Raw genomic sequence first — 25,458 nt, forward strand, 5'->3', positions numbered from 1 at the left:
GCTCAGAAAAAAACTGCTTATACACTAACCAGAATATTATTCTTCTTTATTTTTACTTTATTTGTGAATTCATCTGAACAATGGCAGTTATTAATGTCCAAAATGTGAGGCTGTATACATTTCAGGGTAAATATTCAGGGTATGTGTATTTTCTCTTCACTGACTACTTGAATATAACATTTCTGTGATTCAAAATGTGGATTTTATGCCCGTAGGATATGCTTCTAGCCATAGTAAGCCTCAGTCAGTATACCATTTTTATTTACAGACACTTGTTTGTTTTACACTTAATTAAATTATTCTGTAACATGTTACAGACGGCAGTTGCATAAGTTATATTTTAAACCATGACAGTACTTTATAAATTATGAAATGCTATGTTTTCAGATTCATTGTGTAGCAAATGTAAATTTGGTAAATTATATTTTTTCAAGTGTGATAGATTTTACAGATATTTAAAATCTGACCTTATATAGCTGTATCCCTGTATAATTAGTGTAATTAGACAGAATTTACATGTGTCACTTGTGTGCAACCTCTAAATGCAGAACGTATTATGAAGGTCAGAGGGGTAAGTCTGCTTATAACATGTTAGTGTGGAGAAGCTCAGATCTCTGAGCTGGGTACTTCTGACGTCTAATGCTACTTTTAAATCGTCTGAAAGGTGAACCACTTGCAGAACACCAGAGGTATGCTAATGTTCTTCAAGAACTTCATTTAGATGGTTAAAGCGCTTTCTGTTTGCTGGCCTTAATGGACTCAGTGGATTCTACAGCTGATATGTGTGCACTTTCTGATGTTGATGAAGGCTTTATTCTATTTTTAATAACTTCATTTTGTCTACTCTTGCTCTTAGGCTGGTGAGAAAGAGGGCTTTTAAAGTCCATTGTCAGCATTATTTATCATTTACTGTTTGAATTGTTTTTGCTTTAAAACTATTCTACTTGTTACATTTACAATGTTCCTCAGGACTTTTGAACAGTTTTTTTTTTTTATTTTTATTTCTACAAGTGCTGCAATGTTCTGTTGCAAAAGTTAGGACAATGAACTAAATACAGCAGGGATCAGAAGGAAGTATTCAGTTGTATTCATTGCTCATTTTCACCTTATACACGTATGGAGCTATAAAAATGGTATCATAATTTAAGATGTGCAGTCTCTCTGGCAAAAATTAATAATACTGTGCTGAAATTGTATTGCCTATACAGATCATCTTTCTTTTCTTTTTCTGTCACACGCAGATATACACACTCCATAAAACTCTCACTCTTAAACCATATCGACTGCAAAATGTTTCAGTTTCCATTGTTGAATGATGCGTCTGTCTATATGATGTTATAATGAATACAGAAAGTTGTTTCAATCATCAACTGGCAACAACTGCCCATTTTTTCTAATAATTTTTCTTTTGGAAAAAAAACAATAAACTGTAAACTTTGTCAAATTCTGGTGTACACAATTTGGTTTGTTGACAGTCATCATCAGTTAAGTAGAAATTCAGAATGAAACGATATCTTTTCAATCTTTTAACGAAGTCTTCATTGGAGAAAGAATCTAATAAATAAGAAGATGTCTTTTCTAAGATGCAGCAAGAATGTAAAGTTTATTGGACAGAAATTAAACCTGGTCTTCAACTAAATTAAATGTGAAACGGAATACCGCAGAAATCCTTGTAATCTTGGACCCTACACATCCTAGAGAGATTTTGAAGACCCTACCAAAGGTATCTTCCTAAATGTTTATGATGCTAAACAGCCACCAAAGCATTACATTCATGCAAAGAGCTCATAATCAATACATGATATGTTTTAGACCATAGAAGGAAGCCACAGAGGTAGCAATTGTTTGGGGTCTACATGTACAGCTTGGGATGAGAACCCATTGCCTGATGACACATGCATTGGTGGAAGTTTGAAGGACTCGTTGACTATCCTGGATTGATACAAGCATCATACAATTAGAGGGAGACCTGTATGCTGCTGTACCATGGCATTTTCAAGAGAAAAGTTGTGAAAAATATGACGTATAAATAGGACACAATCTTTTGAGACGCACAATGTTACGTTAACAACGGAAATTATTGGACAAGACTGATAGACATTGAGACACCTGATTGGGCAAGTGACAAAGCTACCGAATAGGGAGTTCATTACATAGCAGGACAAAGTCACATGAGATTGTACGTTCCCTTTCCATATGCTTTGTTAATGTCTGTCAAAATGCTGACGAAGGCCTTTGGCCGAAATACATTCATGGTTCATTTTCCTTGAATAAATATGAATTGGAGAGATTAGTCATGAGGTCCTGGGAAAGGATTGTGGTCTATCTTCGTCGAAATGCATGTTACCAAACTACCAAAGAACTTCCAGGTTTGTCATCTGTCTTTCGACTAAGTATTGTAAGCTTGCTGAAGAGAAACCCATGCATGGTTGCTGTTCTGAAGTGCTGAAGTGCTCTCAGAATAATTAGAGCTGTGAACATTAAGGGTCAGCTTGCTGATGCTTTGAAGCGAAACTGTTCACTGAACATAATTTTAGCATTTTAATAAGGCTTAACAAATGCTACAGTTTTCACAAATGTTCTTAATAATTTTAATGGATTGTTGACTCATTTCTTTGTATAAAATGTAATAGGTGAGTTGGCGGGTAATCCACAGAAGCTGTGTCATGTGTCTTTGTGCAGTAGGCTTGTAAAATAATGTAATTTCTGCTCACTTGCGTGATACATTGAGCTTTTATCAAGTTACTGGATCCCACACAATTTTTGCAATAAAATGGGAAGTAGAAAGTCATACACCAAGATGGCCTTGATCCAACAATATCTTCAAGTGGGATTTCTTACATTTACATTTATTCATTTGATGATGCTTCTCTCTAATTTACAATGTTAAGCTACTTACAGTGATTTGCCTATTTGGTTAAATTTTGCTGGAAAAGTTTTTAGGGTAAGTAGCATCCCCTCCCCCTCCGGCCTTACGCCCTGTGTTGCCAGGTAGGCTCCGGTTCCCCGTGACCCCGTATGGGATGAGCGGTTCTGAAAGTGTGTGTGTGTGTGTGTGTGTGTGTGTGTGTGTGTGTGTGTGTGTGTGTGTGTGTGTGTGTGTACTATACTGAAGGTGCGCCACAACAGGAGAAGGGATTCAAATCACTCTGTTGCCTAGTGATAGTGGGTTTTTCTCTGGAAAACAGGACAGTTTCAACCTTTCTTTGAACCCCTTTCATGCCCTGAACACATGAATTTTAGTTTATTGTGCAGAAGAAGAATAATGAATAAACCCCAGACATTATTAACAGCGGACGCAGGAAACAGACCTTTATTCTATGATTTTATACAAGATCTTGAATCTTTTCCCTTGAACTTAAAAGTATAAACCATATTTTATTGATGTGAACACATAGTCCTTCTGAGAAGCCTGGCTGATCCCACTGATGAGCAGATCTCAAATTCAGATCCTGCCAATGAACCTAATGCTGGTTGGCACAGATTATATTGGAAGAACACAGGCATCTGAGTTAATTTTCACATCTGCAATGTAAGAAGTCATTTTTCTTATAAGAAAAAGTAAGATACAACACTGAGCCACAGTAGCTGCAGCATTTTGATGATCTCAGTGTGTCTGACACTGAGAAAAAGTTAAAAACGGAGCACAAAGAGGCTCTAACATTTTGGTACACAAGTTGCACAAGTACACAAATGAGACAAGCAGCAAAACAAATAGGTCAATATAGAGTATAAATGAAACAATCTTGCTTCCATTTAGGATCTTGTCCAAGACCTCGTTCCTAACTAAGATTTAAGAGGCTCTCTTAAGGTATTATAAAGTTTTGTTCACAACCGCTTTTGAAGTTCCAGGTAGAACAAAATATCCTGACTACTTCTTGACATACCGGGGTGTGCTGGAATATACAGTGTGATCTTTTTATTTCTCCTGTCAGCTTTGACAGTAGTTTGCAGCAGGCTCTTATTCTTCCTTCAGCTGTCCAGCTCTTAAAGCGAAGAGCAGCACATCGGGGACCAGCGCAATGGCAAAAAAAAGTCTCTTTGAGCCTTCCTTCAAATGGTATTCTGCCATCTCCTCATCTAGAGAGCAACCGGCACTCACCGGCCACTTTATTAGGTACAGCTGGCCATTTACACACATTGCTCACTGCCTATGTGCCATGGGAGGTTTTTGGAATCTCAGCTGTGAACACAAGAGATCTCAAGACACGACGGAAGGTAGCATCAGACACTTATATACTAAATTTGGTTCCGGGGGGATTCCATTTGCCCTGCACCCATTCGATTTGGATGCCAGTCTCCATTTCCTTATGCATATTGAAGTACGTATTCATTTATTTTTTACATTGTTCCTGTTATTTCAGTTGTACTTCTTACTTTAATAGATGTTGGCTTCTGCAAATGTGCTGTATGTGATGGTTTCTCATCTGCTCTATTTGTAACCTTCGAATACATTTTGGGTCTCTTTTCAAAATAGAACACTGTATAAGAATAAGATTTAATGAACCGTAAATTGTAACTTATATTCTGTTCTTGGGGCAAAGGGAGGCCCCGCCTGGCACCAGCTAGGTGTGTCTAATTATGAGGCCAACAAGTGTATATTTGTACTATGTATGTGCATATTCCTTAGAGCGTATGCAAAAAGAAGGAAATGCCAGTATTCAGCTGCATCAGTTTGTCTGTTGTTGAAACTCTCCATCCCCCTAAATTTCCACTGACAAAGTGTTCATTACGTACAGAAATATATTCAGAATAACAAGCACTGGTAATGAACATGTGGCTAATGATACAGTAGCTCAAGTTAAGTGCCGCTTGTCAGTTGGCATCAAATTGCTTGTTAATATTTACTGTACATTTTATTCAAAGAGTCGTTAAATTCAGACAGCATCATGTTATAAATACCGTGTCAAAATTGTCAAAATGTCAAAATTTTCTCGCGGAAACTGACACTGGCTGTGCGGTATGTCTCATGTGGCACAGCTGGAAATCAGGGACAGGGAGTTGAAGTATGGTACACAAACTAAGGCTGAGGACCAAGGGTTTATTTTAGAAAAGAGCTTTTATAGAACACCAGGGAGAAAAATGGAACGCAAGTCAAAGTCAAGAAGTCCTAAAACAGGACACATACAGACACAAAAAGACAGATACAGAAATGGAATGAAAACTGAAAATAGTCACTGGGTAATTTGTCACACGCTCACCAGTCATCCCTCCCGCCTCTGCCCAGCCCCACACCTTCACCCCCCCGTTCCCTGTGAACACGTTCAGCCGTGCGAAGGAACGGCTCTGTGTTCTTCTTCAGACGCATTTCTCCTCTTTTTCTTTTCTTTTACCTGCACCCTAACTCCTGAAGTTTAGTGTAATTCTCTGCTGGCTGACCGACAGGTACAGTGATTTGGCGCTTTGACCACAAAATATAGCTTCAATGGACTGTAGCCTAGTTTTGACAGCTATACTTACAAGACATACCCACACGGGTCATCTATCACCATAGTACAATCCCAAGGAAGGGTGGGCAACTGCTGGTACTTGGACCCCCAGAGTTTTATTTTTTCCCCTTTGGCTCTGATTGGGAGTTTTTCGTTGATCTGGTCTGCGTCCATAATATCAAACATCGATATTCCAAACATCCATTTTATTTAACGTTCTTAAGAATCCGAGAAAAGTGGACAGAGGAGGGCAAGGATGGTAAGTAAAGGACACACACATCCATGGAAAACCTGCATGAAAATTAACTGCAGCAGCAAAAAACAAAGTACTATAGTAAGGCATGCTGTTTAAACACTTGTTAGTTCACCCCAGGTGAAAATGCTGCCAAATATAAATTTATGTGTCAGACAAAACTAAAGAATGTGGAATTTTGTTCTGCACTGCTTTTTTTGCGTCAGACATCCATTGGCAGTGAGTCATCAAAGCCAGAGCAGATTCAGAGCTCGGTCTCCCGCCGAGGCCTTTGAAAAAGAATCCCCCCCCCACCTCACAGTAGAGGATGAACCCACTGTTCTCTTTTTGTGCCTTGTTTGTACACTAACCCATTTGGACACTCGCAGGGAAGACTGTCAGAACGCTACGTCATCACGGGTCTTGGAAAAAAATACACTGCAGTTCAGGGTGAAGGGGGCACAATGCTGGAATCCTGCTTTTTTTGGTGTAGCACCCTTTAGAGTACAGAACTGAACTGAACTGGGTATTGAACAGGCCCTGAACTGATACATTAAAAATAACCCCCTTACACACACACACACACACACACACACACAATGTCCAAAACCACTTGTGCCAAGCTGGGCCGCGGCAAGCCAGAGCCTAACCCGGTAACGCAGGGCGTAAGGCTGGAGGGGGAGGGGACACACCCAGGACGGGGTGCCAGTCCATCGCAAGGCACCCCAAGCGGGACTCAAACCCCAGACCCACCAGAGAGCAGGACCCAGCCAAGCACACCGCTCCGCTGCACGCCCCTTAAAAATAACCACACTGTATAAATAGGAAAATCATCCTAAGTCGCTTGGCGTACAAGCCAACATTTATCTGGGAGAGAAACTCCAGCCGACTAAATCACTAATAATATATTTTTGACAAAATAAGACTGCATAAAAAGCGTGGCAAACCATGTCACCTGCTGTGCAGGAATTGGTACATGAGGTTGATTGCTGGTCTCCCAGCATGCTTTGTGGTGGGACATTACAGTTCATTACTGTCTTACACTTTTAATATGTAATGTAGTTTAATTTGAGCAGTGGAAGCCCTGGTCCAACTTCCTGTATACATGCTCATCCAAGTGTAAGTCCATGTCCAAGTCCTGGTCCATATATGTGTCCTCATCCAGTCTTTCAGCATCATCTTCAGCATCTTTGTCCTGCTACCCTGTCATGTTACCAAGTTTCCTTGACTTTATACTTTATGTCTCACATGTCCCTGGCTGCATGCGTCACAATAAATAACTCTGCACCTGAGTACACCACAATCCCAGTTTCTGTGTGTTGCTGCGAATGGATATTAAGTCTTGGTGATGCCTTGGGGCTGAGAAATGTGTGATGAGGGATCATTCTCTGACCGCCTGTGTCAAACACATATTAGCACACACATCTGTGGTGATGGCAAAGGTTATGTTGTTCAGTTCTTTCTGATTTTGAACAGCATTTCAAAATGACTGCCATGTTTTGTATGTATTATTGAAAAGGGGCATGCCAGAACATTCCAGCACGTTTTTTTCAGCTGGTACGATTAAATCAGAGCAGAGGTCATGCATGTTACAAACACCTGGTGAGGCCACGTGTTCTCATTTCTGACCGAAATTGTAAAATCTCTTTTAACATAAAATGTAAAAGTGCAGTAGAAAACGTATTGCCTATTCCTATTTTATTTAAATCTGGGGACTTGAAAATCACAACTGGTACTTTTCTAGAGGGAGATTTTCACAGCAGAAGATAGCCTACTTGTACAATTTAGCACAGCTTTCACGGAGTTTGACATGTGCACGTCCACGTAGCTTTAAATTTAATCCTAACAATATGAAATTAATCCAGCATTAAATCTGGTTTACCTGGGTCTCCAAGTTGCTTTGTTAATTCACTTTGGCTTCAACGTTTTAGCGTCACACTGAGCTCAAAGTGAGATTCGCAGTAGTTACAGTGTGGGAGGTCAGGGTTCGAGCCATAGAGGCCAGAAAATAATGAATGTCTCGTACTTGACAATTTTCAAAAGCTGACAGCTCTGTCTTTGTGTATCTCAACTTTAAGTACATTTCGATAGAGTGAACTAGCTAATTAACAGCTAGCATGACCTGCAGGCTGATTTGCTTTAGCTCTTTAACTGGCTTCATAGTTAAGTTGCTTTAACCCTCATACAGCTGCCATCTCTTCTCTATATGACATTTTTTAATTAGAGGTTGAGCTTTTGAATGCCAGAGTATCATCCTTGGCAAATGCAAGCAACACTTTGCAACACATTTTCAGTTTATTGTATTCAGTATGCCTCTGCAAATTTAGTTTATTATATAATAGTTTCTGCAAATATAGGTAAGAATTGTCATTCGCTGTGATTTTTTTGATTACCAGGTTCATGCAATGTTCTCAGCACTCTCCTCTCCCTTCTTTTCTGGGATTAGTAGAGCACCTTATTATCGGCACTGAAAAACTTTTTGACAGGAGAAAAGTTAAATTATAGAAAAAATGTATGGCGGATGAAAATATTTTTCCTTTAAATTTTACTTCAGAATAATATGAAAGCATATTTTCTACGCACATACAGCTGGGTGTACTGAATTATAATCCAACTGCAGTATGTGCTAAAACTAGCTTAAAGGTAAGTGTCTTGGATAACAAAAACAATACTCTATACTGAAATTAAAATCCCTCATCAGCAGCGCTGGTATACAATAGTTGCACATTGTGTTTACTCGTTACTGCATTTCCAGTTACTGATAATATGGTAGTTTACAGGGGCATCATTTACACCTTATTCTGGGATATATATCAGTAAAGTTGTTCTCCATTCAAGTGGCTGGTGCATTTTTAAAATCTTAAGTGTCAACAGTCTGCAGTGCATCTTCGAAAAAATGTTCTAACCCCAAAAGACAAGAATAACCCCATCATAAATTTTAAGACTTTTTGTTGCACATAACCTTTTGAGTATAGAAAACATTTCTGACATGTTCTGTTGGAGAGAGGGCAGAAAAGTTCATTTAGAGAACATTGGTTCAAACAGGAATTTATTGTAAATGCAACAATTTAAATACATTTACAAAACAAAACAAACGTGAAATTTAGTTGCTTACATACTCAGATGTACACATACCTGAAAACCACTAGAGAATCACTTAAATCAACACCGAAACTATCTGAAATTACTCATATTTACACAATTGAAATTATAAACCACAGAAGAACAATATATATAAAATATAATTACAGCTTGCCTGCTTACATACACTTAATCTTAAATGCTCATACACAGATAATGGAAGAAAAAACATACTAACAGGAGATGTCAAGCAGTGAAAAGAGGGGAAAAAAATTTAATCCAGGAAAATGAAAAAAATGTGTTAGTGAAAATGGTTAACTTATCCCCACATTTTTACTTTGTTCAACAAATATTAAAATGACAGATGCTTCAAGCAACATTTTGTTCTGATGTGAAACTTTGAGTTTAGAACATGAGATGGAGAGTAACCTCTTTTTTAGTCTTAACAAGGCAAATGGAAGGACAAAATATAATTAAAAAGAAAATAAAACCTCTATAATGAAGACCTGAGGTTCCTTTCCCATATTAGGGCTTTTTATTACTCTTGTAATTGTTTAGAATAAGCAGGGGAAAAAGACCAAGGTTCACAGAAAAACACATCCATACCAAGCTTGCCTCTTACAAACAAAGAGCTGGACATTAATCATTCTTAATAATGTCAAAATACAAGTACTAAACCACTGTAACATCAAGAACGTGTTCATGTCCCAGCCTCTATGCTCCATAATAACTGTGAAATGTGTGCATGAATTGTACAGATATATATCATATCATATAATCATGTGGTCACAGAAAAAAATTATTAAACTGTTCAAAAATTCACAGCTGATAACTGTTCCAAAGACAACTGACTAAAAAGCCATTGGAACTGGCTGAATTTGGGCTGCAGTGACTATCAGCTAAAACCTGAAATGTGTAAATGTGTAAAAAGGCCACTTATTTATTCAGCACTGTCCAGTTGTGTGTACACTGCAAAATGACTATTACAAAAATGGACATATTCTCAATATCTAAATAATGATGAAAAGATTATTTTGCTGAACTAAAACATTTCTAAAAATATAGCAATAAATTTGATTGTTCAATCTTGTATAACTTCATATGTATACAACAATTCTGTTACATTGAATATTCTTTGTGGCAAGTCAAATGAACTCATTCGGTATCCAAAATGACACGATTAAAGGTTTGGTAAAACCTTTCATTCATCCCATCAGTGATACATCTGTGTTACATTTTGTCCTCTGTGATTCTGGGACCTCATTTAACATACTAACATTCAAAATATTAGTCTTTAACTGAAAATAGATCTATCAAAATAGAAATCATTAAAAAAATAAATACATTCATACATACAGTATTTGATTCACACAGCATCATAAATAAATACATTTGGATTTTGTAAATAATATGTAAAGGTTTTACTGACTTTTTAATTAAATGAAATTAAATCATTAAAAGTATAAATCATATGTTGTATCATTAAATAATAAATCATTACTCAAGATGACAGGAGTAATGTTTTATAGAAACATGAATCTTAAATTGTGTTGTTTATTCAGCTATTTTTTATTTATTTTTTGTGCATTGACATGAGGAAATACAAACACATTGAACCCTCATACAAGGCAAGTGAGAATATGTGAAATAATGTCCACATTTAAACTTCAGATAATCTGTTTTGCATATCGGAACAAATACTTTATACTGGCTAATACTTTATCAGCAATCACAGTTGGGGTTCATTGATAACATAGTGTTAACTGACACTCGTTGCTTCCAAGCAGATGAACCTGAGGTTTAAATCATTTTTATGCACTTTCCAAGCTATCTGTAAATTAACAGTTAAATAGTCAATGTTAAATAACCAGTTAATCTGTTTCTATTTCCCTTACGTAGTAATTCTTTATTAATTTAAAGTAACAGCTTTAGATGTGGTATCTAAATAATCCAACTTGACTGAATTTTCAAAAACTTCAAAATTATTTAATGTTTCAAATATGGCCTATCAGTTTTATGTCTAAAACTACAGGTTCACAATAACACAATGTTATAACAGCAAAACTTTTAGGAGTCATACAGTATGTAGATTAAAAAACCAAAAATAAAAACAGTTCAGTAATGCATAATTTATTTTAGTCAACTCAGTGTCCGGCTAAAATATGGAGACGTTTTAGTATACAACACTTAACATTTCACCAAGTTACAAATTTCTATATCTGAAATCCAAAAAAGAAAAGAAACAAAAATATATATTTTTCATAACATTAAAGCACAGAGCATATAGAGTTCTATATAAGACTATGTACATTGTACCAAACTTTTCTTTCAGACTCTGAGGCATGTGTATGTCTCCAAAATGATTAAAAATATTTTGTAATGCAATGCAACTGAAAATGACAATTCTGTAATTGACTAACTAAATGTCATAAATAAATAAATAGTACATTGACCTCTGTTTGTAAATTTCATTTGGTAGAATAAGCTGGTGCATTTAAATAAAGTAAAATACGGGTGGGTCACATGATAGTTATCTTTTGTTTCAAAGACCAACTTAGATATATTTGTATGATACTGGCTGAAAAATAAGAACATGATTTTCCTTAACCCAGTTCAAAACAGACTGGCTGACTTAATTATTCATTATGAAGCAAAAGAAAGGTTATTCTTTTGAGGTTGCCAGCAGCGAAATACCCTTTATATCGCTAACTGCAAAGTACGTTGCATTTGATATAACGAAAGACAAACAGATTTCAGGTCTCAGTGCAGTGAAAAACGTGGCAAAGAAGAAACTTCAACCAATATTCCAAAATGGTAAAAAATAACAAATAAATGTGGCAGATTATATCACTGCAGCAAAAATGTGACCCAAGGATAAAACTTAAACCTGAAAATCTGTTTTCACATAACATTTCAAAGTTCCAGTTTGATAAACTTTGAATGCTTTATGCATTGATTTTTGTTTTGTAATTTAAAACTGATGTGTGTAAAAGGTTTTAGCTGTGATTACAATTAGCTTTCAAGTGATTCTTTACATATCAGCTCAGTAACTCCCAAACACAAATACACTTGTAAATGATAGACCGTACAAGTGAAACCGCAAACAAGGAATGTCAGCAATATCCATCTTTGGAGCTAAGATTGGTATGTATTATCATATGTGTTTAACCTGCATGAAATATGTTAAAACTACAATTCTACCTTCAACTTAAGGAAATTCAGCAACAACTATGGGGTTAACTAACCTTCAACTCAACATTTAATCATTCAGAAAAAAATAGAAAATATTTTAAAAGAAAAGGTCATTGGAAAAGATCCTGAAACAAAAATGAAGCAACAGCACATATACTGCAAATATAGAAAAACATGATGACATTAATAAATAAGCACAGTAAAAGAGACTTAAACCCAGACCCAATGATCCAATGTAGTCACTCCATTTTAGCCATATTATTGCAGTGTATAACTGACACTCAGTGTGCTGTCACTGAGATTAAACATCTTGTTCTTTTATTACAGTGTATGTCTACAATTAGAAGCGAATGAAAATACATATTTTACCATTTTTTTAACATATTTTCAAACATCTAAACGGAGGGGTAGGATGCTAACTGCATATTACAACCTTTGTTAAAATTTACATAAAATCATATATTTCCTTAAATCCACATGTTGAAAAATGCAGAGCTGAATTTTTAATTGATATTAAAGCACAAACAAAAAGGCTTTTGAAATATTTGATTAAACACTGGTGGATAAGATATTACATATTACATTTGACACAATCAATCTCCTTACTGATAGTCTCTAGCATTGACGTGAATTAAATTAAATCGGGTGACAGCTGCTTCTCAAAACAAAACCATTTCCTAGTAATCCGATTTTCATCGTACTACCAAGTGTGTGAAAAATCAAAAAGTTTCTGCAATAATGTTTTACCTTCTTTAAAAAGATTATGGCAGATATTTTTTGACTTACCATCATAATGCCCCTTTCCCTCAAAGTTCCTAAAGGGATCGGGTTGCAGTAGCTGACTGAATATAGTCTTAGTTTAGTCAAAAAAGAACGTAAAATTGGGAACATATACGGCCAGATGATCATTAAGTATCTGGTGTCAATTGCTTTGGCGTTGCCCACAAACTTGGTTCAGAAGCAAAAAGTCAGAAGGCACTGTAGAAGGTATCAGTGTTTTTGTCTGTGCAATGAAAATAAGAGGTGATATTTCTCTTCAATACTATACTGGGCACAGAACTGTCTTCCCACTAATTTTGACTTAATCTCAATGTATTTATGCGAAAATATAACTCTCATGACCTTATTGAATGGAACTGTAAAATTTGACTGAATTTTGAAAATTAAGGCAGAATAAGAAATTGAAAAGACTAATTTCCATCATGAGTTCTGATGTTTTACAAACTAACAGAAAAAATGAACATTTAAATCCTACAAAAATTCCCATGAACAAAGTGAGAGAAAAAAAATTGAAGAAAACACAAATAAGAGATAATATGCGACAACCTAAATATTAAGAAACCACTATTATACAGTATCTATTATACTGTACAATATTGCTTTTAAAGAATTGTAGGGGAGATTAGCTACACATACTTCTATTAGTTTCACCTGGGAACCCACTTTAAGTTCATAAGTTCATTCTTTGACGTCTACGCATTGGTAAGTGGTGCCATAGCAACAGCGATAGTGAGGGTATAACCCTATATTTTTAGAAGTAACAGTTTTCAAAAAGATCAACTTGGTGGCAACTGAATGATGATGAATGAACTTAAATGAATTTGAAAATAAGCCTAGAAGAGCTAGCAAATTAAAACTATTTATTAAAAAGATGAATGCATTATGCTTAAACATGGATTATGATAGTTCCGGAAGGTTCTTACAGAAATTAAGACTTTTCAGTGATGACAACAAATGACAGCCTCTGTCTTTGTGTGATTATAAAAAAAAAGAAAATCCCCCCCCCAAAAAAAAACAAAACTCATTCTGGTGCCATAACATATACTATTTGACCATTTGTTACCAAACCAATGTGATTGCCAAGAATACCTCAGTGGTCTTGCAGTCACTACTGGTGAATGATGCAGTCTGGATCTGGGTTCTGTTCCCCAAAACCATCGTTCTGGCACAATGACATTATGTTTGTTGACTTTCCACAGAACAGCAGTCATCACAATGCTATGATGGCTTTGGGAAAGAGTCCAGACCCATGATCTGTGCCAAAAGACTTGAGTCTGGACACTGCAGGAGTGCTCAAAATAAGCAAGCCGCTGTGAAGGCAGGAGCACAAATGTAAGCACTGCACATCACTTTGGATAAAACTTTGTGCCAAGTAAATTAAAAAACTTTGAATTACTTAAAATACCTCAGTGGAATACTGTCAATATTAAAACATATCTTTAATAAATTGGGAGTTACCAATGCAGATTTTTTGTAATCTAAGAACATGATTTAAAGAATATGATTTTTATACAGAACTTTTGAATTACTGGACCTCTTTATGCTGTGATGATTAAAACTCAACATTATATATATAATCCTATAATCCCTTTATATATATATGTGTGTGTATATATATATATAATATATATATACTGTATATATAAATAAAATATCAATATATCAATATACACTTAAAATAACACCAGTCAAAAACCTATCAGCCAGAAACAGCCTTTACAAAATGAAAGTTGTAATGCTTTCCAACATAGAGCAAGAACAAACGGAGGAGCAACGCAAAATGCCCGACGGTTTCACAGTGCACAATCAGAATGGTACGACCATTTGGAGGATTAGTGCTTCTTGTGTCTTCCAGCTGGAATCTCACGCTACGTGTTCAAGAAAATAATTCTCAAGTATCCTTTTTTTCTAATGTCCAAAGGGTACAGTTCACACAAAAAAACAGTCTCACGAAATAGAAGAAATGCGAGTGTTTTGGTCAAGGGTTCCAACAGGCTCCGGGAGGGTCTACTCATTTTAGTCATTGTGGTAGCAGTAATGCAGGTAACAGTAGTGGTTAATCAGTAGTACAGTCATCTGATGCTTGCAAACAACTCTCCAACCAAATAGCTTTGGTCCGTTTTTGTTCCCACTTCCCCTTAATTAATTGTAGCATAGTCCTTCAGCGAAAATAAGGTAGTCCTTCTAAAAAAGATCCTACTTGCTCTATTTTTTGAATGGTGTTAACCTGCTGAAGTTTTGCCAGAAGGGAGACGGGCTCCTTTTGGGCTCGCTAAACTCAAAAACCTCGGATTGTGCTAAGCCGTCTGCCACCATGTACTGTCCAGGATTCATGGGGTCCAGAGGTGGGGGGTAGGATGGGGGCAAAGACCTGTTCTGGCTCACACCTACATAGCAAAAAGAAATACAGACACGCAGGAGAAGAGACAGAAAGAGAACCAGAAAGAGGAAGAAGGAGGTAGAAGGACAGTGCACTGTTACTACAAGGAACACTGGAACCATTCAGCTCAGAGCGAACATCACAGGAACAGATTTGCAAAACACAAAATAAAGTGCAAGTGCACTGGCTGCCATCAAACAGAAGTTACCCTACATCTGATCACTATCTCTATAAACACAGTAATAAGCAGTGCTATAATACATGATTTTTACCTGCTGTATTTTGAGTATTTCCTTGACATCACTTAAAATCACTGCTGAGCTACTTCTACTTGTCAGCAAACATAAAAATAAAAAAAAAAACCATTTAAAAGAAGCGTTTGAAAATTCATTCATAAATGTATATTAAAAAGTTGCCATGGCATCATGTGATGAGTTTTATATTAAAAGTATTATTTCACAGTACAATAGATCTGTTTTCTAAACTTCAGATTTACTGTACGCATGTTCTTGAGGACAGTAAAGAACAGTAAAGTACTGAAAATTCCCTGTGTAAACAATACAACCCCAGGTATTCTTCTCTCTAAGGCCAGACTGAGTCATTACTGTCATTTTTAGAAATATATTTTCAAAAGCAAGCTTATGCATTGCTCAGCGCATTGAAAAAAGCTGCAGTTGCCATGGCATCTTGTCAAAATAGTTCAGAGTCTACATCAGGGGTCGCCAAACATTTCATTATTAAGAGCTACTTCCGATCAAGCAACTGCTCTGGGAACCACTGATGCCTAAAGCACTGTAAGTGCCTATGTGTAATCGCATTTAATAGTTAGAATATAGATATAGAAACAATTGGGAGATCTTATTAGGCCCAGAGAGTGCAGAGATTAATTTATATCACCATAATGGTACACCACAGAGCAGAAGTTACATTAACAGGCAAATGCGTACATAAAGTACTATTTCGAGCTGTAGAATTTGGTTTTAAAAAAAAAAAACCTAAATTCTTTTATTTGTTCCTCTTCTTGTAGGGTATCTCACTGTATCCTGCACCTGTGGCATCATATGACATGTGTCTGATAACATTTGTGTTCTGATAATATTTGTGCAAAGAAATTATAAAATGACAAATACAATTAACGAGAAATATTATGTAAACTAGTAAATGGAATCGTTCACTTACTCCAATTTACACTGAATATTATTCCTCCGAAACACTGAAAAGCATCTATGTCTTTCGTTAAAAATGGGTACAAAAACTTTCTTTTCCCAAAAACTGAATATTTTTCCTTACTTCAAAGTAAGGGGGTGAACATGTTTTAAAAGTCATGGTAGCTCATTGCTGATATGCTGGCGACCCCTTCTAGTAATAATAATACTCTCATTTTAAATGAATATACCTTTATCATTTTCATACCATGTCCATATAAAATGTCCATCTTTCTCAAGATGATATCTATAAATGAATCTGAAAATCCAAAAGAATACTTCATCTTGAGGTGCCCATGTACGAATGTGCAAATAATTTCATTAAAAAACGTACATATTTATAAACACGAAAGCATAGTATTATAACTCACACAGCATATTAGTATTTATACAGATAAATATCACTGCAGTGACAGACTACCAGTCTGCATTAATAACACTACTGCTTAACATGAAAGTAACTGGATAACAGGCAGTAGCCATGAATAATTAATCTTTCACCCTGCTTTAAACACTTGCACTTGGACATTTGCATATAGGTTAACAAGTACAAAGACTTCCTGCTCTGTCTTTCCATTGCTGCTTCAGTGATGATGCACTGTTCACAGAGGACCCGTGTGACAGCTCTAATACCACAATGAGTACCGCTGAAACCGCAGGCTGCCGTTAACATCATTGCTCTCTTGTTATTCTCCTTGTAAGGCACAGCTTCTCGTCCGCGACAAGCACCATTATAATTCATAAAGCTCTGATACAGTTACAGTGCAAAGTTTGATCATCACCAATACCAGCTCCACGAAACTTTTACCAGTCCAAGCTCCCATGCTTGTCCCGTTCGTCAAATTGTCTGTGACAGAATCTGTATTTCAAATGCCCTTGGGAAACAAACGCAAGTGTTACATAAACCAAATTAAAGTCTGGATGAACAAAGATCTTAATGTAAAAGCATCAGAGATGTATAGAGCCCTACTCAAAATCAATTTTGTACCCAGACTTTGTATCAGTGTGCTATATACAGCAGGCACCAAGCAGCATCCTCATGCAGCTTTATTAATCTTTAATGAGGCCTTGTCAATATGTCCGCAGTGCGGGCCTCTTATTAAAGAGCTTAGATCAGTGTCAATTAAGAACTGCAAAAAACAATGGCTGCGGCGTTTGCTCCGAGTCGGGAGTCAGACCAGATCTGGCCGGCTGCCTGTTGAGAGCGTAAAATTGAGCAGACTGCAGAGGTGCCTTTTTTCGCAGCCCACGAGCAACGATGGAGAGACAGAGCGGTGCGATTCTAAAGAAAGATTAAGAGAAGAAAAAAGTGTCAGGGATCACCTGGTGTCTCTTTGTTGCCTCACCTTTCTGTTTGGTCACTTTTCGCACTGTCATGGCAGCTTGCCGCTTTTGATACTCTGAAATTTCAAAACCTAAAACCGAAAAGCAAAAAGAGGGAGAAGCACACGATAAGAACGCCAGCTAGCAGTCTGCTTCATTATTCACTTGACGTTTGTTTATATATCTTGTTACTAAGGACATTCCTCACACCTAAATTAATAAAAAAAATCAAAACATAAACTCACACACTGTCTTGATCCAGTTCAGGTAACAAGATCGACACATGACATCTTAAAAACTGTTTGTTGTTGCACCCCCTGAGGAACATGTTCACTGGGTTTCCTTACAAACTATTCACTGTCTTAATTAGGCTATTTATTAGATAATTACTGCTGCTTCCACATATGGTTTTCTCCAAAGCTGCAGCAGTGAAATGCAGAACGCCATTGAAATAGCTGGAGTCTTCAGGAGAAGTAACACAAACGCACACAGACAACGTCTCAAAGGGATTTCATTACCTATTTTTTCATCCTCTTGCACCATTTTGCGCTCCTCATGGAAAGCTCTGAGCCATCGCATCTTCTCCTCCAGCTTCTTGGCCAGGAAGAGGTGGATCTCCTCTGTGTCCTTGTTGTGCAACTTGAAGGCGTTCTTAACGCTGACGTTGAAGTCGTCGTCCCTGCCGTCATCCGTGTCGATCACCTCATACCTGTCCATATCGATGCGGCCCTTGTAGTAAAGCACATCCCTGCGTATCAAGTCCTGCGGAAAACCAAATCAAATGTGCAAACTCTTGACCCAGTAGATCATGACTCACAAACACATACAGGCTATTATGCTGCAAGCATTGCGTTTGCTCTTAGCAGTTCTCTCATACCGTATCCTTTCTACGCCAAGTACTTCTCTAAGGCTGCTTAACTCCTTTATTTTGAATAATAAAAAGCTCAGAATATTTACAAATGCTTTAAATAATCCAGTTCAGGTGCATGAAACCATAATTAATCTGCACAGAGAGCTTCCCTGACACTTTACAATAAAAAAAAAAATCAAAGCTTATTAAGCTGAGCTACAAATTTGAATCTTATTAGTATTTTCAAAGTGCTTTAAGTGTACCATATAAAATCTTTTGTCTATCTAATACTGTTTACACGAAGCCAGAAAGTCAGTTGTGAAACAAAACTGAAGACATGTAGAATAGCGTATAATCTTTCGATTAATACATTTACAAAGCATTGCTATGGAGTAGAAAGATATTTGGAGAAACAGGAAAGCCACATTGTTCATGTGTGTTTATTTTGTTTTTTTTTATATATTGTGTGGCTTGCCTTTTTGCACAGGACCATCTGGTGATCGAACAGAAAAAAGACCCTCTGCTGACTCCTGCCGTAGGGCTGGTAAATCCACGACATCTCGCCTGTGTAGACCAGCTCTGAACTCCTGTCCAAAATGTCATCACCCTGCAGACGAAACAAGAGCAACAGCCCTTTCGTCAGTAAGGCCCAGTTAAAAGTGCATATGTAATAGACAGCTTCATTCAAGCACAGCAGCAAGCAGAAAAAGCATAAAAAACAACTAATGAAAGAAAAAAAAATTATGGTTAGAAATTGTCCATTACATGCAGGAATAATCAAACTACGGACTTTGCGTCGTCCAGTTATTATCGAGCTGCGAAGCAACAGAATAGCTGCATTAATTCTACACGGATTCTGCAAAACCCTCAATATGAAAATGTGCAAACATAGGAATACTTCCAGAGGCATTATCTGCTGTATGCTGCTTTAGCACAGAGGAGGACAACGAGGACCCGAGGGGGCGATTATAGCACTGTACATTCGCTACGTTCGAGAGGTGGGCTCCGATAAGCGTGACAAACGATTTAGATGGGTTTGCCAGGGCGATTCATTCTGATCGCGTGACTTGGGGAAATTCATCATTGTTAGGAGACAGTGACGCGTTTTTATGCTTGCTTAAAATATTCATGCCAAATGCCAGAGGCTAAGCTCCTGCTTTGCTTAATTGTCCAGCCTTATTGTGCTTTACACCTGAACTTTATTGTGCATTACACCTGAGCAGATTCAACCTCCCTATGTTTTCAGTCACTCTATAGCCTAGACCGACGCAGAGCTCTCCGCAAGCAGCCCGGTGACAAGGATTTTGGAATGATTTATACCGTATTTAATTATTAAAATTCTATTAAATCAAATATTTTCGGATATGGATGGAATATGTGGGGGAGCACATGAGATTTAGAGTGTTAATTTCTTTACGGAGGAACTTCGTAAAACATTCTGGTGTCTAAATCAAGGCAGTTTTTTAAGAGGAACTAAATATCAAAGATAATATCAGATGTGCAATATTTTTTGCACTGTGCATTAGGAGGAATGTGCGATTTGGGTCTGATGGATTTGGCCCGACACTTGTAGACAGATCATGTTGCAAGTTTTCAACACGTATTGGGGAAAATTTACATAACTAACATAATTTTACATAACCTTTTTTAGCTCACGAACCCCTTTAAGAATGTGATGAAAGCTAAGGACACCCTGTGAGGGACTGATGTCCTGTCCATCATGTACTTAATTAGCCGTGCACCCTATGTTTCTGGGATAGGCTCCGTACCTGTGCGACCCTGACTTGTACAAGTGGTTAATGATAGTGTGTGAAAGGACCCCCCTCTTAGAAAAACGTCCACAAAGAAATTAAGAGAAAACATTGCACTAAACATATTTCACTGATATTCCACTGATAATTTACTATCTTTACGTAGTTATGTCAGAGATAATGACAAAACAGTTATATTTTTCTCATATTTTTACTCTGATGTCATATTTTAGTGCTCTTTCTGAAGCAAGCCTGTGCTTCACAGACCCCCGATCCACAGACTGCAAGCTAAGAACTGCTGCTCGAGATGCATGAGGAATTCGTTTCAGCATTCAAGTGAGTTTTCTCTTCACCACTATGGTACAGTCAGTGAGAAAGACTAAAAATTAAGCAAAAAATTCAATGCTACACTATGTCAACTGTGTGGAGCAGTTCACACTGCTTGTTCTTCTAACCATTTACCAATTAAAATAAATGTTTCACTGTTAAACAAGTACCTTGGTAAGGTTGTACAGTGAAAAGTACAATAATGCTCTTTCCCTGAGAGAATCAAATCAGAACTGATTATCACAGACCACAGTGCTCCCTAACCACTGCCTTCCATTCCCCACAAGGCTACCTTCTAAAAAGGAGAGTTTCTACACTAAATTGGTATATAGATAACTATTTCTCTGCCCATCCATTTTTAAAACTGCTCACACAGTCAACTATATGTCAGGATCTATTTATCAGGCAAACCAAAAAGAGCAATGTTTTCAAAGCATAGAATGCAGAGGTTCTCTCAAATCAACAACAATAAGTAATAAGTGAGTAAATGAATAAATAAATAAATAAATGAATGAATGAATAAATTAATAAATAAATAAATAAATAGAAAAGCACCAAAAAAATAAACTGTTATGTCACACTGTGGATAAATATGACAGCACAGTTAAAATGTTACGGTTAAAAGACCACATTATTAGCTGTTTAGCTAAAACGTGAGAGCACATGAACACCAGGTGGTGACAAAGTGTCAATTTTTCAATTTGTTCCGATATAGCGCCCTACCCAACAGGAAACTCTAAGCCCTGAACAAATATGAAAGGCAAGAAAAAGCAGTTCTGATAAAAACGGCAATGGTTGGGAGTTTAAAAAAAAACGACCATAGTTTTAGGAGAGGAAACAAGACTGAAAGTGGGAATGAAAATGTTGAGGGCCTCAGGTCAACTTGTGTCCAACCCTGTTAACGTTACACTGGGAGGGAAAGCGCTAGCATTGTATAAACAGCTTTCACTACACAGTCAGGGTGCAGGCAGCATCTTTCACTGAAGTAGCTTTTGTTCGTGATCTGTAAGCCTCCTTGCACCTGCTATGACTGCTCCTCTAACAACCACGGTGCAACCCATTGCTCTAAGACCAAGTACTCGTGGATGAATGCGCTCATCTATCTTTTTCCGGTGTGCTTTGCAGAACTCCATTCATCTTTCCAAAGACCTGGGTCCCTCATTAGCACCAGAGAAAGCGCCGCAGTTTCGCCGGGGATTGGGAGTGATTGATGAGGCTATCCGTCATCAAGACCTCTCCTACAAGGCTTTGGCCCTCCCCACTAATTACTGTAGAAAGGTCACCTTCACTGCTTGCTTGTGCCGCTGGACTCAAGAGATGCTCATTGATTGGCTTCATCTGCTCATCTGAAATCTGTCTCCTGGAATTACTTAAAGAAGCCCTGTAACTACTCCATGACTATGAAAGGCACCATTGCAGCTGTTCATCCTGCTGAAGGTGAAGTGAAAAATACAAAAGGCTCCCTGGGCAACATCATGTCATCATCTATTGCATCATCATCGTGTAGTCTTCACTTTGACATGATCTGTTGAGTATCTTTCCTCTTTTATATTACAGTCAATGTTGCACTGTGGACTTGGTGAAATTACCTAACTGGGATCACTCGGAAGCAGTCATTTTTGCCAAATGCAAAGAAAGCCATAACAAAAGTGACCTTTAATGTCACATTTGCTGTTTTGGTATTCTCACGTACCCTCATGCTACAAGCAAGACCAAAGCGGGAGCGGTCAGAAAACTTCCGCACCTCACGTATTTTACGATTACGCAACACTGGTGACGCTTTAATAACTCAGCAAGAAAAGGCATGCGGCATGATGGGAGGCGACCTCTGGCAATTCTGACACATTATTGCGTAACTGTGCCCCATCCCCGCTCTGTAATCTGGAAGTAACCTCTAGTTGTTTCCCTGTGCCTTGAATTAAAGAGGAGCCTGGAGAGCAGTAGGAAGCAGACCGTGCTTGATCTTGCTATGCAAATGGGTCTATTTTTGCTGAGAAAGCAGAGAAACAGGCAGCTACTCCAGAGCCGGATACCGATTCAATGACAACTAGAATCTGAGCACAAAGCCATGCTGCAGTGCACAGAATAATTTCCTTACATCAAAGATGTGCTAATTTTAGACATTTTCAGTTGAGAGCTTAAAAAAAAATCTAATGTTCTGTTCTGGCAACTTTGAGATTAAAATGAAATATTTTAATTAATCGTATTAAATGCATTAAATGTATTTGTTGATGAAAGCAATGCTAAAACCGTCATTTGTTTTCCAGTTAAATTCTGAGGGAAATGACATAAACCAACAGTCATGAGTTCAGTTCCACCACTATTGTTTCCTGCACTGGATTTTAACACCTTTTTACACTCAGAATTTCACGTTTGCATTCACATTTATGCATTTGAGGGACACCATTCTCCAGAGCCACAAATCACCTTGAGGTAAACACGAGTTTTCATATTACAACAGGCCATTAATGAGCTTTGGATTCAGAAACACGGTTATCAAAGCACAGCTTGTCTGTCTGATACCACTATGTTGCTGGTTCACATCACTCAAGTAGGTGCCTATCGAAGTGACACTCAAATAGCAAATACGTAGATGATCATAGCAGATGGTGTTGGACTCATTTGCACAGCTGTCAGGAGACTGGGAGAGAAATGGGACTGAAAGAGATGACCCTGTAATATCATCACACCAACTAGGGCATGAGCATGGCACCTGGTTTATCTTCTGTGACACTTTTATGTCTTCTAAACCAGCTTCTGATACACACCCTACTGTATCTTATGTATAAGGCCAGTAACGTACCCTGCTGTACACACGAATTGAGAATGATTCTGACACAAAAACGAAAGGGTACAAACGGAAGAAAAAAAATTGTCATTAAGTGTCTTTTTTTCAAAGACTACAGTCTTAATTTAGAAACATATTCATGCAATACTAGTTTCCTGAGGTTTAACTCCCATTAAAAAGCAAGGCCATAGCTTCCACATCATTTCAACTGTAGTCTTTGATGTTCCTGCAGCAAGTCACGAATGCAGAACCTCAAACATCAAGAGCTCTCCTGGCTGACAGAAATACTCCTTGCTTTAAAAAAAAAATAATAATAATAATAAAATGCATCCTCTGGAATGCAATGTTTCTGCAAGTGTAAACTTAAAAAAGGCCACTGCCTAATTACCACTGGAATACCTTTTTTGGGAACAGCTAAAAAACACTGAGGTCACCTCTGGCTAGACAATTTACCATATGGTGCCACATTCTAATTAGATGCAAACGAGGAGCAGGTTTCATGGCACAGAGACTAATAAGACATGAAAGATGCTGCAGGCAAAAATGCTCATTAAAATGCCCATCGTAAAGACTAACCAGTATCTATTTTGATCTTCAAAGAGATTGGCCATATGCTTTTGCCAACTCAAAAGAGGGTCAATACTATTCTTTGGCCCAAAGCAAAGCCTGAGCACAGGTGAGGTGTATAATGGTATATCTGTCTGTATTTTTCTTTCATTCTCATTAAATGTGCATTGCTTTGATCCTAACCTTTTCTAATTTTCCTTTACAGAAGTTCTAACTGAAATCTTTAAACAAGCCTCATTTTTGTCACTCTGGTCACAAGATTGCTCTATACATTGAACTGAACAGAGAAACTTGAACAAAACTGAAAAAAATAATATATACTAGATAAGCAAAACACTGAGCTTTGGAATGGGCCCTTACTGCGTTTACCAGTGTCACTTTACTATAGGCACCTGTTACTACTTAAGGTCTCTAATTTAGGCATCTGATGTCATCTAAATCACAGACAATGGGTGGTGAATAACATCAGCACCAGTGATATAATCCATGTATTAGAGTCTCATATTGTACTGCTGAATCATTTGATGATGTGCTGTTAGAAAGATGCTAATAATGTGAGGAGAAAAGTAGAATTTTAATAAAGGCTACAGTTTCATCTGGTATGCATGATTTATGAATGTTTACGAGTTGCTCGTGAAGGGTTGACACAGCGAATATGAAGGTTTCATGAAAGTGCTGCAGTGCTACCTTGCAGCCTGGTGGAAATTTAGGTATTTACGTGTACAAATGTTTGACATGTCATTTACAAAGACCTGGCAAAGGTTATAGGCCGGCCCTGTTCCTTGCTGCTACGGGCTGTGTATAAACAAGCAGGGCTGGAGAACATTTACCATGATAGACAGACAACAGAAAGCAGGCAGCCAGAAGACAAGCAAGTGCGTTTCCATTGATTGGAACCAACAGCCCCCTCCCCTCCCCATCCCCCACAGGCAACGTGTCACCCTTACCTCCCAGTCTAGGACAGAGGCTTGCCACTGCGCGATCTTGTCAATGTTCTCCAACCGCCTCTTGCGCTCGTTGATCTGCTGAGTGACATTCCTCATGACAGCCAGAGCCGCGGCCACGTAGCGGTAGTCACTGCAGGAGACACGCAGGCCGAGAGTCAACCAGTAGTTTCGGGGGTGGGGTTGCCGAGGGGGTGATGTCATTGCATCTCGCCAGTTTCTTTCTGTATATTCTGTTTCCTTGGTATGTGAGACTTTTAATCAATCTTACCCGCCAAACCAGAGGAGCTAAAAATGTCACCAGTTGTGGGTTTATTTGGGTTCTATATGCACTCCGCCCCACAATAAATATTGTATTTCTTAAAAGAAATTGAAAAATAAAATGAACATTTACAAAGACTCTTCAAAATGTCACGCGTTCATTCATTTTCATGCCTTGAATTGTTACCTTTACTACTGAACATCGGTCCTTTTCATTTACATCAGCTTTTCTTCAAATGCTGTGGAGACGTACTGAATATGCACTTTGTTCTCATCCAGCTATTTTGAATACTCTTCAGGATTCATTTTATGAGACCAGATTAAGGCAAAAAGATGTAGCACAGTATC

The 25,458-nt window shown here is 37.7% G+C and overlaps 1 protein-coding gene across 3 annotated transcripts in view; it reads right to left on the reverse strand.

Moving 5' to 3' along the window:
• Window positions 1-14,402: 14,402 nt before the first annotated feature.
• arhgef9a (Cdc42 guanine nucleotide exchange factor (GEF) 9a) overlaps window positions 14,403-25,458 on the reverse strand; it is a 70,173-nt gene continuing 59,117 nt past the window's right edge. For all 3 annotated transcript variants that reach the window (XM_018728605.2, XM_018728606.1, XM_018728607.2), the window contains 5 exons: window positions 24,853-24,982; window positions 18,948-19,079; window positions 18,141-18,384; window positions 17,646-17,714; window positions 14,403-15,101 (listed from right to left, as the gene is read on the reverse strand). In XM_018728605.2, the coding sequence (XP_018584121.2) occupies window positions 14,920-15,101; window positions 17,646-17,714; window positions 18,141-18,384; window positions 18,948-19,079; window positions 24,853-24,982 (757 nt within the window). In that variant the 3' untranslated portion in view covers window positions 14,403-14,919. The remainder of the gene's footprint in view (window positions 15,102-17,645; window positions 17,715-18,140; window positions 18,385-18,947; window positions 19,080-24,852; window positions 24,983-25,458) is intronic.

Source organism: Scleropages formosus, chromosome 14, assembly GCF_900964775.1.
Source record: "Scleropages formosus chromosome 14, fSclFor1.1, whole genome shotgun sequence".
NCBI classification, from domain to species: Eukaryota; Metazoa; Chordata; class Actinopteri; order Osteoglossiformes; family Osteoglossidae; genus Scleropages; species Scleropages formosus.